Here is a 17368-nt window from a genome sequence, read left to right on the forward strand (position 1 = left end):
TTACTATACCCAAGTTCATCATAAGTACTTAACTGAATATGGCAGTGTGCTGTACCCAAATTCATCATAAGTGCTTCATTGAATCTATTGTTATACCCAAGTTCATCTTACGCAGGTTTAGCTATATACTGAACCAGTTATAGTGACCTGTTTTTACAACATGACCTTCCAAGATTAAGCAGGATTTACTGAGTCATTTGCAAAACATGCAAACATAAGAAATAATTTTAAAGTTTATTACAAAACTAAACTACATGTAAACAATAAAAAAAGACACTAACTAGCAAAATTTCATAAACTAATTTTATTTTAGGCAAATGTCTAATTAGCAGAGGATGTGATTTGTAGTAGGTGCAATATATAATCTTTATTTTCATGAAGGGAATGTCCATAAATTATGCACGCCAAAATTCAGGCAATTTTGAGCCCCTCCCCCCTCTTCTTGCACAGTGTACATTTCTATTTTAAAAAATTACATATGTATGCTTGTGCATCACCCCCTACCAACAATAGCTGGGACAAATGAACTCTGAAATATGAAGTTTAATACATTCATTAGAAATAAGCAGTTTTAAGTTCTAATGATATGTAATGAAACTTAACCTGAATGATCTTTATTGTTTGAAAACAAAAGTGCAGAAGTATCAACATCAACTATAAAATGCAGATTGAAATTTACATAAACTCATCTGTCACCAATGCTTGTCTAAGGTAAAGGTAAAATACTTACAGTGCAGAAAGTACTTATTAACAGTCACCCCTCTCACTCTTCATACATACATAACTTATGGACATCCCTAAGCTGTATATGAACAGGTAATTATTACACACAAACTTGCTTTTTACACTGAAGAAACAACAAATAGTTTAATGGAAGGAATGCTTAATGTTTTATGGAAAGCTAGTCTTCAAACCCTATTATGGGAAAGTTGCATGGAATGCAGGCCTTAAAATTATATTATGGGAAAGCTGCATGGAATGCAGGCCTTAAAAGCATATTATAGGAAAGCTGCATGGAATGCAGGTCTTAAAAGTCTATTATGGGAAAGCTGCATGGAATACAGGTCTTAAAAGCCTATTATGGGAAAGTTGTATGGAATGCAAGTCTTAAATTTAAAGTCTATTATGGGAAAGCTGCATGGAATGCTGGTTTTAAAAGCCTATTATGGAAAAGTTGCATGGAATGCTGGTCTTAAAAGCCTATTATGGGAAAGTTGCATGGAATACTGGTTTTAAAGGCCTTTTATGGGAAAGTTGCATGGAATGCTGGTCTTAAAAGCCTATTATAGGAAAGTTGCATGGAATACTGGTTTTAAAGGCCTATTATGGGAAAGTTGCATGGAATGCTGGTCTTAAAAGCATATTATGGAAATAAAACTGTACATTGGTTATGTTGCAAGGGAAATAATGAAACTTAAAATAAGTTCTTAGATATTACACATGACAATAACAAAATATCGGACAAATATTGTATACCAGGCAACCATACAATTTAACAGTAAATTAATCACCATTTTACAACATTCTAATAAATATAAGAGATTCTGCACATAAGTGTTCACATGCACATGAAACAAAGTGCAGAACATGTTTGAAAAACATTATTATTCTATAACCTATACAAATTTGCCATTTCTATAAATGCCACCTCTTTCAGGAAACTGCAGTGTCCCATTAGTACTGATTAGAATAAATATGGCATGAACATGACTGGCAATAGTTTTCAGAATAAATATGGCATGAACATGGCTGGTAATTGTTTTAAGAATGTGGCATGAACATGGCCAATAATAGTTTTCAGAACAAATACGGCAAGAACATGGCAGGTAATTGTTTTCAGAATAAATGTGGCATGAACATTGCTGGTAATAGATTTCAAAATAAATATAGCATGAACATGGCTGGTAACTGTTTTCAGAATAAATGTGGCATGAACATTGCTGGTAATAGTTTTCAAAATAAATATAGCATGAACATGGCTGGTAACTGTTTTCAGAATAAATGTGGCATGAACATGACTGGTAATTGTTTTCAAAATAAATGTGGCATGAACATGGCTGGTAATTGTTTTCATAATAAATATGGCATGAACATGACTGGTAAAAGTGTTCAGAACAAATGTGGCATGAACAAGGCTGGTAATAGTTTTCAGAATGGATGTGGCATGAACATGGCTGTACATGTAATAGTTTTCAGAACAAATGTGGCATGAACATGACTGGTAATAGTTTTCCTTGTACCAAATACATTTGACATTTGCACACAGGATTTTTTTTCTAATAAGGAACAAAATTGTCCTGTAGTGTGATTCTTAATCTCTGTGTCGCTTTTCTCCAAATTTATCAAACAAATTCCAATTAAACAAGAAACATGTATACATTTATTTAACTATGCTGACCTTGTACCAAAATTTAAAAAGAAAAATAAAAATTCCTTACACAAGACTAGGCTTGTCTAGGGTGCCACTAATTTTCTTCTGTCATTGATTTAAATGGGATAAATAAGAGTAGAAGATTACACATTGAATATTAATGCATAGTCCAGTCTTCAAAGAAAAACAGTTCAATTACTTTCAACTAACAAATATTAGTGATAATTTTATTATGTTACTAGTCATATGGCCAATATTAATTACCATATGTACTTGATTATAAGTCCAGTCAATATGCAAACAACAAAGATCTTGACCTACCACAACATAATGCACCTGCAGATCTGGATCTGTATTGTTTGTTCTACTGATTACTCCTAACAAACAGAAAGACCAAGATCTGCTGGTGCATTATGCGTTGGCAGATCTTGGTCTGTGCAGCTTGCAGTTGGACTTGACTTATAAGCAATTATAGACAGTAATATTAACAATTATTGCTTGCAAAGTATTGGATTTTTTAAAAAAATTAAGAATTTATATTTTTACATGGCTAAGGGGCTGTCCATTTAGTATGTACGCATGCAGGGGGAAGAGGGTAACCCAAATGCATACACTTGCATATGGGGGGGTCTACTGATGATGTACGTACACATAGGAAACGGGGGGGACCTCAATAATAATTTGTCTAATACGTAACCTGTTCGACTGGGTTCAATCGCATTTGAATTGAAGCAGACACTGTACAAACTGTTTAAAGTTATGCAGCTTGTTTCTTTGATGCAGCCAGACATTCAACATCAGTGGACTATCTGTTTTATTAAACACGTTAATATGACTAATCCTTTATGGTTTCTGCATGGGCTGTTCTATAGAATTTGGGGGTGGGGGGTGTCAAGTGTATGTACATAGGTGGGGTGTGTAAAAAAAGTACACATATGTACAGGGATGGGGGAGGGGTAAAGCTTTGCCAGATTTTTTGCGTATGTACTAAATAGATGGCCCCTAAAAGTCCAAGCAATCCAAAATAGCTTAAAACGGTATAGTGCATTTTCTTGAAACACTCCTAGCTGAATGTCTTACATTAAGGGCCATTACAGCATTACATGGAGTAGAAGACAAAAAAAGTATCCTGTCACTAAATATCTATTAAAAATAATAGCTTAATGAGGATTAAAAAATTCAGCAAATTGGCACAAAGATTCTATCAATCATGTACACAAAGAAAAGTATCAGCCGGTTAATGAATGTTTTCAGTAGGAGACCATAACATCACACTGGTCTTTTGCAACAGAAAGCCTACATGACCAATTCATAGCAGATTGTAATTATTCAAGACCACCTCAAGACTTGTATATTTTTCAGTGACTTTATGATTTTCTTTCACAAGACTGATTTTGCAATAATTAAAATTGTAAAATAATTTTCTTTTATTATTTAATAAGAAAAATAAGTTGTGACATATTACATCCAATCTCTCCCTGAGTTTATAGTACAATGATACACAAAAGTAAAAAGTGATATGACATCATAATATAATGCTTAAAAAAGCAGACAAACCGAAGTTATAGAAGTTTCAGCTCAGTCACATTTACCTCCCCGTGAAACAGGTGTGCATCATCTTTTTATGGGTCAACAGTCTATATATAGCAAGGGTAAACAAGTCAGATATGTACTTGGGCCAGAATTGTCCTTGATTGGAACAAATCAGGCCACACTGCCAACATTCTGCTGTCAAGCATAAGGACACGATATGTGTCAGCAGGTATCATGCAACCAATCGGCTGAATACTGTGCACCCCCGCTCCATAACATTGCTATTTATGGAAATAGGAGCATACAAATTAAAATGTATTGGGGTGACCATGCAGATAAAATAGCAAACTCTGCATTGAATGAAAATCAGAAAATGAAGCACAAATTTTTTTGTTGGAATCAATCATTTCATGGTATGTTTATGAAATTTTCTTTAATTTCTCCTTGAAAGTTACTTATATTTTTTTTTCAAACAAGAGTCCCTGGAAAAGACTGATGAATTGCTGGATGAAATGAATTTCCAAAAATTCAAGATAAGACCACTGTCCTTTTTAATTCCTGAATAGTGAAACCATCTCTCAGTGATAAGATTTTCGAATTTGACACTGTGGCATCCATAATGGATATAAAATCTGCCTTATTTCATTTTGGACAAACTGGGCACTATTAGAAGACTCTGGTGAAAACCCCCATGCTGATATGTCCATCTATTCAAGAGATTTTTAATATGTTCATTGTGGCAACCATTTTGATTCAGAACCAACACTGTATTATAATCAGTCTACTGGTCAAAGAACCCCCATGTAGATATGACTTTCCATTAATGAGCTGTTATATTAAATTTTTCACAATGGCTGCCAAGTGGCTTTACTGGATGTCAGATTGGCAGCATTTCATCTGTACCAACTAGACATTGTCAGATATATTCTATCTTCTGGTGAAAAACGAATGCTGATATGACTTTCCACATGAGAGGACTAGTGACAAGATTTTGAAGATGCCCAGTGGTAGCCATACTGGACATCAGATAGGCCCAATTTTTATTTAAGACCAAGTAGATCATCCACGCTGATATGACGTTATATTCTGGTGTAGCAGCAATAGAAAGATTTTCAACGGCTGCTCTGTTGGCCATAATAAATATCAGATTAGTGCTATTTTCATTTAAGACCAACTAGACATCATAAATATTTTAATGAAAACCCCATGCTGATACGACCATCCATTCAGCTGTAGTAGTGACAAGATTTTCAAGATGGTAACTGTGACAGCCATATTGAATGTCCAAGCAGAACTATTCTCATTAGGACCTACTAGACATAAGAAATCTTCCAGTGAAAATCACATGTCAATATGACAATCTGTTCTGGAGGAGTAGTGATAACAAGATTTTCAAGATGGCTGTCATGGTGGCCATATTGGACATTAGATAGGCACCATTTCCATTTAGGACCATATGAACATCATAAGAAGCCTATTACCAAAATCCCCATACTGATATAACCATCCATTCTGGAGGAGTAGCGATAACAGAAATTTTCATATTTCCACAATTCATAAATAGGCTTCAGACACAAATACCAGTTATGGAAAGATTTTATGTTGGGTTTTTAAATCTGTTTGTAGGAACCATAAAATTCACACAAAATGGCAACACATGAACAGAACTGAATTATTGTTATAAAGTATTTATGATGTACTTGTTGAACCATTGTTTATGATATTCTGGTACGAACCACTGTTTATAATATAGTGGTATGAACCAGTGTTTATTATATACTGGTTTATGATATACTAGTATAAACCAGTTTTAATATATACTAGTTTATAATATAGTGCTATTAACCAGTGTTTATTATATACTGGTTTATGATATACTAGTATAAACCAGTGTTAATATATACTGGTTTATAATATACTGGTATGAACCAGTGTTTATTATATACTGGTATCATAACATCCACACATATAATGTCAAACTATTAAAGGAAAAAAATATATAAACATATAAAGAATTAAATATAGAATGAAGTGGCTGGTTTAATGTATGAATATTTGACTGAAAGAAATTATTAGTGCAGGAATGGATTGGGTTTTTTATGAACATGTGACAGAAGATTAATTATTAAACTTGTTTGCACAATCAATATTTGACATATAAGATGGATATTTTGTAGAATGACGACAGTCATGCTTCCATGATGTGAAATGAAGTCTGTTTAAAACACATTAACAACATAACTTAAATCATCTGAAATTCTCCTTATATGTAAACAGTATGTGATGGCAGATCAGGTATATGTTGTTTACAGATGGATGAATGTGGTATGCATCAATACTCACAATACATTTATTTTTAACAGCATAGCAAGCAATTTTGACATTTAGTAGACTCATAGCTCAAATATTCCATTTATGAAATACTGTATCAGTGTTGTATCATAAGCAATTTCCTATGACAACTCAAGCTTCTTCTTGGCATGCTCTGTTAATCAACTTTGCCAACGGGGTGATGCAACATTAAACAGACCAATGTCCAACATGTGACATCATGGGCTTAAAATAACAAGGCTGATTGGCTGCACCAACTGGGAACGACTCAGGACAGAAACATGCTGGCTAATCAAGAAGTTCGCTGGCTAAACCAACCTGGAAATATTTAACTGGGAAACATGCGGGTCAGTGGAAACAACTTAGCAGGGAAACATGCTGGCTAGTGGAACAAGTTTACAGGGAAATATGCAGGATAGTGGAAACGACATGGAAATGTGTAGTGGGAACAACTCAACAGGGAAACATGCAGGCTAGTGGGAACTTGGAAACATGCACATTAGTGGAAACAATAGGGAACATGCATGCTAGTGGGAACAACTTAACAGAAAATATGCAGGCTAGTGGAAACAACAAGGAAACATGCAGGCTAGTGGGGACAACTTAACAGAGAAATGTGTTGACTAATGGGAACAACTTTATATGAAAATGTGTTGGCTAGGCAAGAAGTTACACTGTTTCTTTAACTAGACTTGAAATTGCCTTGGTGGGCAGAGCAATACTGGGTCAGCGAATTTCTACAGCTGACTGCCTGGGCATACTACTACAAAGCTGGATTAGTCATGGGAAATTTAAATGTGACACAATGTCCCACATCGTTAGTATCATCGGTGGAATGTTCGAGCCTTTAATGGCATGGGTTTAAATATGTAGTGATATGGGTCTAAATATGTAGTACATTTACTGATCTGATTTTTTTCCATTTCAAAACTTGATGTCCTGGGGCAAAGATTTTCAAGCTGTAATCATGTAAACTAAATCAGCACAATATATTCTCATCTGCAATTCAAACTGGAAACAAAAAAAATTCCGATCTGCCATAACATAATACACCTGCAGAACAGGGGCAATGTTGTTTGTTCTACTGACTACTCTTAACAAACTGCACAGAACCAGATCTGCCAGCACATTATGTGATGGCAGATCTGGGTCTGCGCAGTTTGCAGTTGGACTCAACTTACAAGTGAGTATATATGGTAATTATGCATACCACAAATTTTTGTAATAACTTAGCATTCTTAGCACTGCTGTTTGTATAAACAAATGTCAAGGTAACATTATCATAAAGGTTTCTGTTCTTCATTGTGTAGCAGTAAAGCAGCAGTTGGACATTTGTGACATAAACTTTAAGTCAATGTAATCTTAGTTTTGTCATATGTTTCATACTGTCATACAGGCAAATAGATGAATGAATAGTGTGAATGATGGCAGAGCATACTGAAACTTAATGAAAGGCACTTTCATCAAAGTTCAGTTGGACTGTAGCACTCATGCATAAACAGTGCAATACTGAAAGATATGAAATAATACATCAATTTCTAATGTTTCCTACGCAACTCTTAAAGTTTAAGTATAAAACACAACGGTCAAAATTTCTTACTTTTGGCAATTATAATGTACCCTGGAGAAGCAAACACACAGCAAGGGTAATTGTCGTGTATGCCATACAGCCCCATACCTAATTTTGTTCAAATTTAATTGGCATTAAAAGAAACAAAAACAAACAACAACTGGAATAATGTAAGTCATAATCATTCTTATAGAGACAGAAGAATATATCAAAGCATTGCTTACACTAGATGTGAACATTCAGCCAACATCAGTAATGTGCATTTTATTTTGCAAACTGCATGCTGCACAGGTATATCATGCCCAATGCATAAATGTGAAAGAAAATCACCATAACTCTAAATTACCAGAACTTTCAGCGTCATTATTCTTCATTCTTGAAGAAGAAAAATGCTCTCGAATGAAGTTCCATACCATTTGTTGCAAATTTTAGATTTCATACTACAATAATCTTCTTATAAATATTGTGTAATTCAAGTTTTATGAGACAGACAAAAATCTGATGATTTGAGGTTAATTGACTTATCATCAGATTATTGCTGTTATACCAAAAAACTGTCAGCACCATTAGGTAAAGCCTAAAATGATACTATTAATTAGGTAATGAAAGCACTGTTATTGATCTTAAATAAAATGTCACTCATTGTTGTAAAATGTACGACTAATTAGCAAAGCCTGTAAAGTCTTGATTGTTGAGTGATGTGCTCCTCAATTCTAATAATAAAACTTACAAAAATCAATAAATTGTTATGACCATTACAATGGTGACCAGGCACTAATCTAGGGTCAAAGGGAAATGACAGTAAATCGAACTATGACTGATGCAGTATGGTTCAAGTCATTGCCCAATACATAGCTTTTTCATTGTGAAATGATAGCACACAATATTTAATCTGGTTTCTGCTGGCTGTGAAATGATAGCACACAATATTTAATCGGGTTTCTGCTGGCTCACCCCTCTTGAATGGCCTCCAAAAATGTCTATGTACTTTGTCTCTGATCTTGTTAGCTGTATTTTTGGTGTGGTTACATAATAAAGCACAGATTACTGATCAACCAGAAGCCAAATAAACTGAATAATCACAATTTCAGAGTATGTAAAATCAAATTCAAAATGACACCTATAGATGAACTGGTTGGTACTGTATGCCTACATGGCATCTATAGATGAACTGGTTGATACTGTATGCCTACATGACACTTATAATGTACTGGTTGGTACCATATGCCTACATGACACCTTTAGATGAACTGGTTGGTACTGTATGCCTACATGGCACCTATATATGTACTGGTTGGTACTGTATGCCTACATGACACCTATAGATGAACTGGTTGGTACTGTATGCCTACATGGCACCTATATATGTACTGGTTGGTACCATATGCCTACATGACACCTATAGATGAACTGGTTGGTACTGTATGCCTACATGGCACCTATATATGTACTGGTTGGTACTGTATGCCTACATGATACCTATATATGTACTGGTTGGTACTGTATGCCTAAATGACACCCTATAGATGTACTCAATGGTAATGTATGCCTACATGACATCTATAGATGAACTGGTTGGTACTGTATGCTTACATGATACCTATATATGTACTGGTTGGTACTGTATGCCTAAATGACACCCTATAGATGTACTCAATGGTAATGTATGCCTACATGACATCTATAGATATACTGGTTGGTACTGTATGCCTACATGACACTTATAATGTACTGGTTGGTACCATATGCCTACATGACACCTTTAGATGAACTGGTTGGTACTGTATGCCTACATGATACCTATATATGTACTGGTTGGTACTGTATGCCTAAATGACACCCTATAGATGTACTCAATGGTAATGTGTGCCTACATGACATCTATAGATATACTGGTTGGTACTGTATGCCTACATGACATCTATAGATGAACTGGTTGGTACTGTATGCCTACATGATACCTATATATGTACTGGTTGGTACTGTATGCCTAAATGACACCCTATAGATGTACTCAATGGTAATGTATGCCTACATGACATCTATAGATATACTGGTTGGTACTGTATGCCTACATGACACTTATAATGTACTGGTTGGTACCATATGCCTACATGACACCTTTAGATGAACTGGTTGGTACTGTATGCCTACATGATACCTATATATGTACTGGTTGGTACTGTATGCCTAAATGACACCCTATAGATGTACTCAATGGTAATGTATGCCTACATGACATCTATAGATATACTGGTTGGTACTGTATGCCTACATGACATCTATAGATGAACTGGTTGGTACTGTATGCCTACATGATACCTATATATGTACTGGTTGGTACTGTATGCCTAAATGACACCCTATAGATGTACTCAATGGTACTGTATGCCTACATGACATCTATAGATGTACTGGTTGGTATTCTATGCCTTCATGACACCAACAGATGTACTGGTTGGTATTCTATGCCTTCATGACACCTATAGATGGTTGGTACTGTATGCCTATATGACATCTATAGATATACTGGTTGGTACTGTATGCCTACATGACATCTATTGATATACTGGTTGGTACTGTATGCCTTACACAACCTATTACACTTTAGCTTTAGCATCATTCTTTCAACTTTCTCAACACAGGTGCAATAACTCAAATATATTTTTTTTACTCAACATTCACATAGTAAAACAACTTTAAATAAATAAAATTATACATATATATATTATTTACACCTCATGTATTAACAATATATTCATTGTATGCATGCTGATTCTGACAGAATTCATTACTGAATTCACATATAGACAGAACTAGAGAAAAATTATTTCATTTTAAAATGAATAGCTATCTGATGTTTTCAAGTTACTGCATTATCTACAGAGGCAAAGCATTATGTTAAGTAGGAGGAGCATGTCCATTAGTAACTTATGCCATCTCTACTTCTACAAAAGCTTAAATATACAGTACATATCACTGGACTGGATTCTAAAACAAGACATCCATCCTCAAGGGAAATACAATTTTATTAGTATACAGGTAAATTATGTTTAAGAAAACTTAATACAAAAGCAAAAAGTATTAAGTAAAAAAGCAGGCAAGTAAGAAAACTGCCATGCAGACGTAACTTGACATTAGATGATTCTAAATAATTCTTTGATTAATAGTACAAGTAGAGAGAGTATTAAATCTGTGTTATTTACCAAGTACAACACTTTGTAGACTTCATATCAAAACTCTGGTCTCATCTAAAAAACACATAAGAGAAATAAATCAAAATCAAAATATATTACACACTGTGAATCTAAACTGAATAAACCAAAAACATAACAAATTGATTAGGTCCAAACAGACCTGATTTACATAACTAAGTTAAATAAATGGAAAACATTAGCAAAATGATAAGGTCATTAACCAGTATAATGTAGCATTATAAGAAGATAACCCTGTCTAACATATCTTCCAACTTTCACCCAGAATTTGATTACATAAATCTATATACCAAGTTTCAATGACACTGGATTAGACATTGTCTCATAAGGAAAGGACTGTTCCATTAAAACATACATGGTACCCAAGGAAGGTACTTTTAAAATGGGGTACTCACCCATAGATGCAATTTAGAATTTTCTTATCATTTTAATATGAACTCTGTGAATCAAATTACCCTGGCATATATTTTGTTTTACAAAAATGCCTTCCCAAGGTACCATGTATACTTTAATGGAACAGCCCTAACAGGCTAAATCCAGCTGCTGTTCTAAGAAATTTTGTACAAGATTTTGTTATCATAAAGTTGTGGTCAAGAATATGTTACTCTTTCATTAAATCTTTAATAAATGGCACCAGGTAGATAGAAATGTATTTGCATCAAACGAGTGTGTATTAGAGAAAAAGCTTGTAACACGGAATTATTATATCTAACATTTAGCATGCAAGGTAATGATAAAAAGTAAAGAAAACACTATTTGTAGAGTAAAGGAGACATTCTAATCTCATTAATACACCCACATAATAAGCAGAGTTTGAAAACCCACACATGATGTCCACTCACACTGTGGACAAGCAACAAGAAATTATAGTAACATTAAAGTCCCATGTCAATGAAAAATAGCTACTTGAAAATTTTAATCCTTGATAGAAAAAATTAGATAATAATTTAAACTTGAAGGTCAAAGCCATTGGATTTCTCAAGTTCATATGCGCAGTCTCTTTCAAAACATTTCAACTGATGGATATTTTATGACTAAAAGCCTAGAAAATTAATGCAATGAACATTTTCCTTTTTTAAGGAATCATTTTTCTTTGTTCTCATTACCAAAGTTAAACCAGCTACAAGGATTATTACCGAGTAAATAATGTCTTCAAATGAGTAAACACAAGAGATAACACTAAAAAAAATAATGGACTGTAATGGTATTTCATACAACTAATAATCATCTATAAAAGAATACACTAAGTACATAATCTATTCTATAAATAAAAATTATGGGTGAAATTGCCCCCTCTGTTACATAAAGGGAAGAAACTGTGAATATTTAGGGATTTAATGAAGAAATAAATGCTGGGCTTGAAAATATAATACATGATTTCCACATATTCATTTGATTTTTCCAGCATGATTTTTTAAATTATAAATCAGTATGTCATACAATAGATCCTGTATGTATAATCTGTCTCATAGAAAATTTAAGATAAATAGTCTGCACATTTTAACAGATGCTACAAACTGTTTGAAAGTCAGTGGTTCAGACTGCAACTATGATTACAAATAAGATTCATGAAACTGCTGAGTCAGTACATCCCAGCTAAATAATATCTGATAATGATTTTCTAATATTCCTCAATCTGCCTACAACTGAAAACTCACCAATGAAATATACTGCAGTGATCAAAAATTAGAAAGATGGCCTTTTAAGTGTGGTGGCCTCTCATTAAGGGGACATCAACTGCTATATGTGGGTATGTGTGCATATACATTGTAAGAAATGGATCAGACAATTTTTGTAAGTTATTGTAAAAAGGACCTAAATATTTGTAGATGACATGACAAAATATCTCCAGAATTATAACAACCCCGAAAAATAATTCCATGTTTGATATCATTCAGGAAAAGAATCAATAAAATGCTATAGGTTTGCTTTAACATCATAGACCATTTAATATGTGCAAATAATCATGAGAAAACAATAAAATTCTCAAAGAAATGAGATAACAATAAAATTCTCAAAGAATTGAGATCATATTGAGCAAGAAACAATAAGCGTTGTATGGCAACAATAACAGTGCATGAAATTTCACCAATAAATCTTGACCTGAATCTTAAAATAAGACACATTCTTAAAAAAGTAATAACACAGGTGCAAGAACTATGTCTTCAAAACATATATAACATCTAGAGAAGGCAATTTCAAATTTGGTAAAAATCCGTACAAACACTCAGATAATTCAATTCAATGCCCCTAGGGACTAAAGGATCCCCATGTACCCTAGTGTACACTTTTTTTACTCTGATTGCCATAAAAGAGTGTGTGTAATAAATCCTGTCTGTGTGTGAGCCAAATAATTCAAAATGGATACATTTCAATGAATGTTGCTAAGATTAATGAGAATGATACAAAGAGGAAATTATTAAATGTTTTTGTTTTTTGTCCACTAACAATTTCTTTATTATTTCCACAATGAATATTACTAATATTGCATGTTGCATATCTTGGTAGCTTCGGTTAGTCAGTTCACTCCCGATTTCATCACTATGCAATGAAAACCCAGAAACAGCCTCCATGCAATGAAAATCCAGAAACAGCTGCCATGCATGCCAGATAAAGTCCATGATTGACTGGAAAATCAAACTTGTCTTTTGAAAATATGAGCTTGCCCCCAACATAAAATTCTAACATGAGAAAAACAATAAAACAAAAAAAAGGATATTATTATCTGCTCATTTTTTTTCTCCGTTAACTTTACACTGTCAGAATTGTTCATTTTTTTACTATATTGCACACCTTCATATTGCACTCACGTGCAGGAAACATGTGCCCAATAGTGTATTAGGAACTACTCTGTAAACAAATCATGTACACTCGTGTAGCAGATGCTTTACATTTTGGCTGATTAAATTTGTTTCTGACTGAACTAAAGCAGATGTTTCGTGGACTGCCACATACCATCTGCTTTGGTACCTTCCGTGTTAACTTTTTTGATACAATGTTTCAGATTTAGGTGGGAGATGCCAGATTTCATAAAATTGGTGGGTACCTACAAATAACATGCAAGTTACAAGGCATAAACTGTCTGCTTTAGCTGGTAATAAGAATGGCAAAAAATATACTTACAATTTTAAATCCTGAATTTTCTCAAAATTTACTTTCTAAGTTCTGCAAATTCGAATTACATGAGCCATGTCATGGGTTCTCAAGCTTGATTACTCAATTTGAAATTGCACTGTAATTTTGACTATACTTTAAGTGCAATTACATCCTCCTTACTGCATTCAAAATGAAATAAACATTATATTTCAAAGCATCTTTTCGATAATTGAAATTGAATGACTTCATATTTTTTCCACATTATGATTTGAAACATTCAGTGGCAGAACAGAAACACACTTACAGATATCAGCACGCTGCTCCATCGCTGATGATATCCAATGTACTTCATGTAGAATTGGCACATAAATCAGTCCATAATCATGAAATTTCATATATATGACAAAAATACCAAAATCTATTTATTCCAGATCAAATGAAAAAGTTGTTGCAATGTACATTCATTCACAATATGACTCCAAATTTCAATTTTAAGTAGACCAAAATGCCATTTTCTTTTGAAAGTTATGTCTAGCATGTGACTAAGTTCAAATTTACCTGGGTGGAGTTAATTGCGCATTAATACTGTTGTTGTTGTGTAATGATGAATCTGCGCTTGTGTATTTAGTTTGGAATATGGCATACATTCAGTATATTTGTTTACATAATTAAGCCTAAGGTAGAATAAGAAAATGAGCATATAATAAAAAGGATACCGCATCTGTATGGGAAAATATGAACTTGTTTTGTTGGATGGATATACTGCACTCCTAAGGTCGTGCAGTATTTCCATCTGAAAACTCGTTCATATTTTCCCATACAAATGCAGCAACCTATAAGTATATTTTACAGAAAAAAAAATTCTTCTCATCTTTGTTAGAATTTTAAAACCATATGCCAATAATTAAGATTATTTGTAAATAATTTATGTGGAGATGAGTTCCTTTTATTTCCAAATACAACAAAGAAATCGCATGAACTGTATTATTAACTATTAACACTTACTTGCCGTAAAATCGGAACATGCATCAAAACAATATTTGAAAAGTAAAATGTTAACAGTCAGCAATCTGACAAACTTCCCAAGGTTAACTTATGACCTAAAAGATGCATAAAAATATTACAATTAAAATGTAACTAATAAGTTACAATAAAAATATTGAAAGAAAATACAAGACTGATGTTGACACTGACTACAAGATGGAAATGGCACATATAATAAATGAAAGAAACTTCTCAGCTAAGTAGAAGAATGTGCTAAATAAAAATGCTAAATACAGGAGCTGATATCTGTACTGTGGGGAGATCAACTGACATTAATTAAAATTTCTTGTATTGCTCTGTCAATTATTTAGACTTGCCTGCATGCTAGTGCGTTACAAACTTGAGCTTGCCAGAGCTAAATCTGAGTTTGTCCCAGGAGTTGGGAAGTGGATTTGTAAATCCCTGCATAAGCAGTACAACAGAAAAGCAATTACAGCTAATGATACACACAAGGTTGGCATTTTCATCTAGGTGTGTCCCTCTGGTAGTTTGATATGTTTTATTCCTAGATCGTTCAAATTGCCTTTCCTTGAGTACCATGTATGTTTTGAAACAGAATGACTCAAACATCAAACATATAAGAATTTGTAAGCTTCATAAATAAGGTACATGCTTTGCTGGTGAACTTCAGACTCAATATTTTTTTAAACAACAAAACATGTTTCAACTTAAATAAACACTAATTTCATGACATATTAATAAGTCAGACCTGACAGATGAGTCAATTATTTTCATGACTAAGGAGCTTGTGTAAGAAAGATATTTACCTAGGTATTGACTATATTTACCATAATACCATACATATTCACTTATAAGTTGGATCCAACTGTAAATTGTGTTGACTGAGACATGCCATCACATAATGCTAGCTGGGTCTATGCAGTTTATTAGAAGTAATCAACAGAACAAACAATATAGACCCTAATCTGCTGGCATATTATGCGATGGAAGCTCTGGGTGTACACTGTTTGTAGTTGGATCTAACATATAAGCAAGTATATATGGTAGTTGTTTCGATTTCATGGCAACATTTTCAATCATTTCAATGGCCACTTTGTGATTACCGATTATCATCGCTGTAAATACACAATTAGGATAACTGCATTATGTCTAAAAAAAATTATATAATTATATTTTCCCCAAAAATAATAAACTTGGATAAGGCTTTTGTAGAAAAAAATAAATTCTTTGAGCTATTTTGTAAATTTTTACATGAAACTATGGCACCTAATTTTGTTTTAGTTTAAGTTTTCACAAATTGGCATTTGTAGATAGACAATCCTAAATAATAGTTCTTAATTTCTTCAATTCTATTAAAAATGGTCATCCCAATTGTAACTTAGCAATTATATAAAACGGCACTTAATTTTTCCTCTTGAAGCAGATCCTTTAACTTGGCTAACATATTTTTTAATGAAGATTATTGCCAATTAGCTTAATTTCAAATTCAAATTACATATGCAGTTTTCTGATACTGCGCCTTGCATATGGGTTGTACCTTACATAAATCAGGATGCACCAATTTTACTTACGGAATGCATTAAGCATGAGGAAAACAAACATAACCAATAACAAATCTACATGTTACATAGATTTAACAACTGTAACTTTGTCCAGACCATTTGACGACTCATCAGACAATGTGCTTGGTGACCGCTGCACATCATCTCTGTTATTACTGGATGGACGAGTGTAGAGAGGTAGTGTCTTATCACCAACCATTGAACCATGGAAGCCCCTCATGTCATACAGTCCAGACAAGTAAAATATCTGTAAAATATAGCAACTCTTAAAGAAGCATATACATAACAAGCCTTGTCCACTGTGAAGAAATGGACATAATGCTGTAACACATGCAGTTTGACTTTCAAGAAACAACAACACCTAATCAAATTTGTGAAGACAATGAAGATGCCACAATACTCAGTCTGAAGGCTTTTTTTTCTAAAATATATGAGTCTTGCAGATAAGTGGTGAACTTAAAAGCCAAAAGTATAAAAAAATTTAAACATGTTATGATAAAAACACTAAAACTCTGACCAGGAACTGAATGTTTTGTATAGTAATAAAGTACCCAGGAGTTGAAAATACACTTGCCCAACTTTGAGTAGTAAGTAAATTTCCATTGGTCAAATTAACAGTGTTTATTTTTAAGTAAAAAGAATGTATTGTTAAGAATATTGCACACCTTGTTCATTGACATAATTT

At 33.5% G+C, this 17368-nt stretch overlaps 1 protein-coding gene across 2 annotated transcripts in view; it reads right to left on the minus strand.

The window, feature by feature from the left end:
- Positions 1 to 289: 289 nt before the first annotated feature.
- Positions 290 to 17368, minus strand: part of LOC149807128 (phospholipid phosphatase 1-like) — a 47457-nt gene continuing 30378 nt past the window's right edge. Inside the window, exons 6-7 of one of the 2 annotated variants that reach the window (XM_089962479.1) lie at positions 16780 to 16930; positions 290 to 11056 (exon numbers count right to left, since the gene is read on the minus strand). In XM_089962479.1, the coding sequence (XP_089818605.1) occupies positions 11034 to 11056; positions 16780 to 16930 (174 nt within the window). In that variant the 3' untranslated portion in view covers positions 290 to 11033. Of the gene's footprint in view, positions 16931 to 17368 lie in introns of both variants that reach the window. The other variant, XM_089962472.1, reaches the window with a different exon arrangement.

This window comes from Sinohyriopsis cumingii, chromosome 1 (genome assembly GCF_028554795.1).
Source record: "Sinohyriopsis cumingii isolate HCF-2022 chromosome 1, ASM2855479v2, whole genome shotgun sequence".
Taxonomy (NCBI): domain Eukaryota; kingdom Metazoa; phylum Mollusca; class Bivalvia; order Unionida; family Unionidae; genus Sinohyriopsis; species Sinohyriopsis cumingii.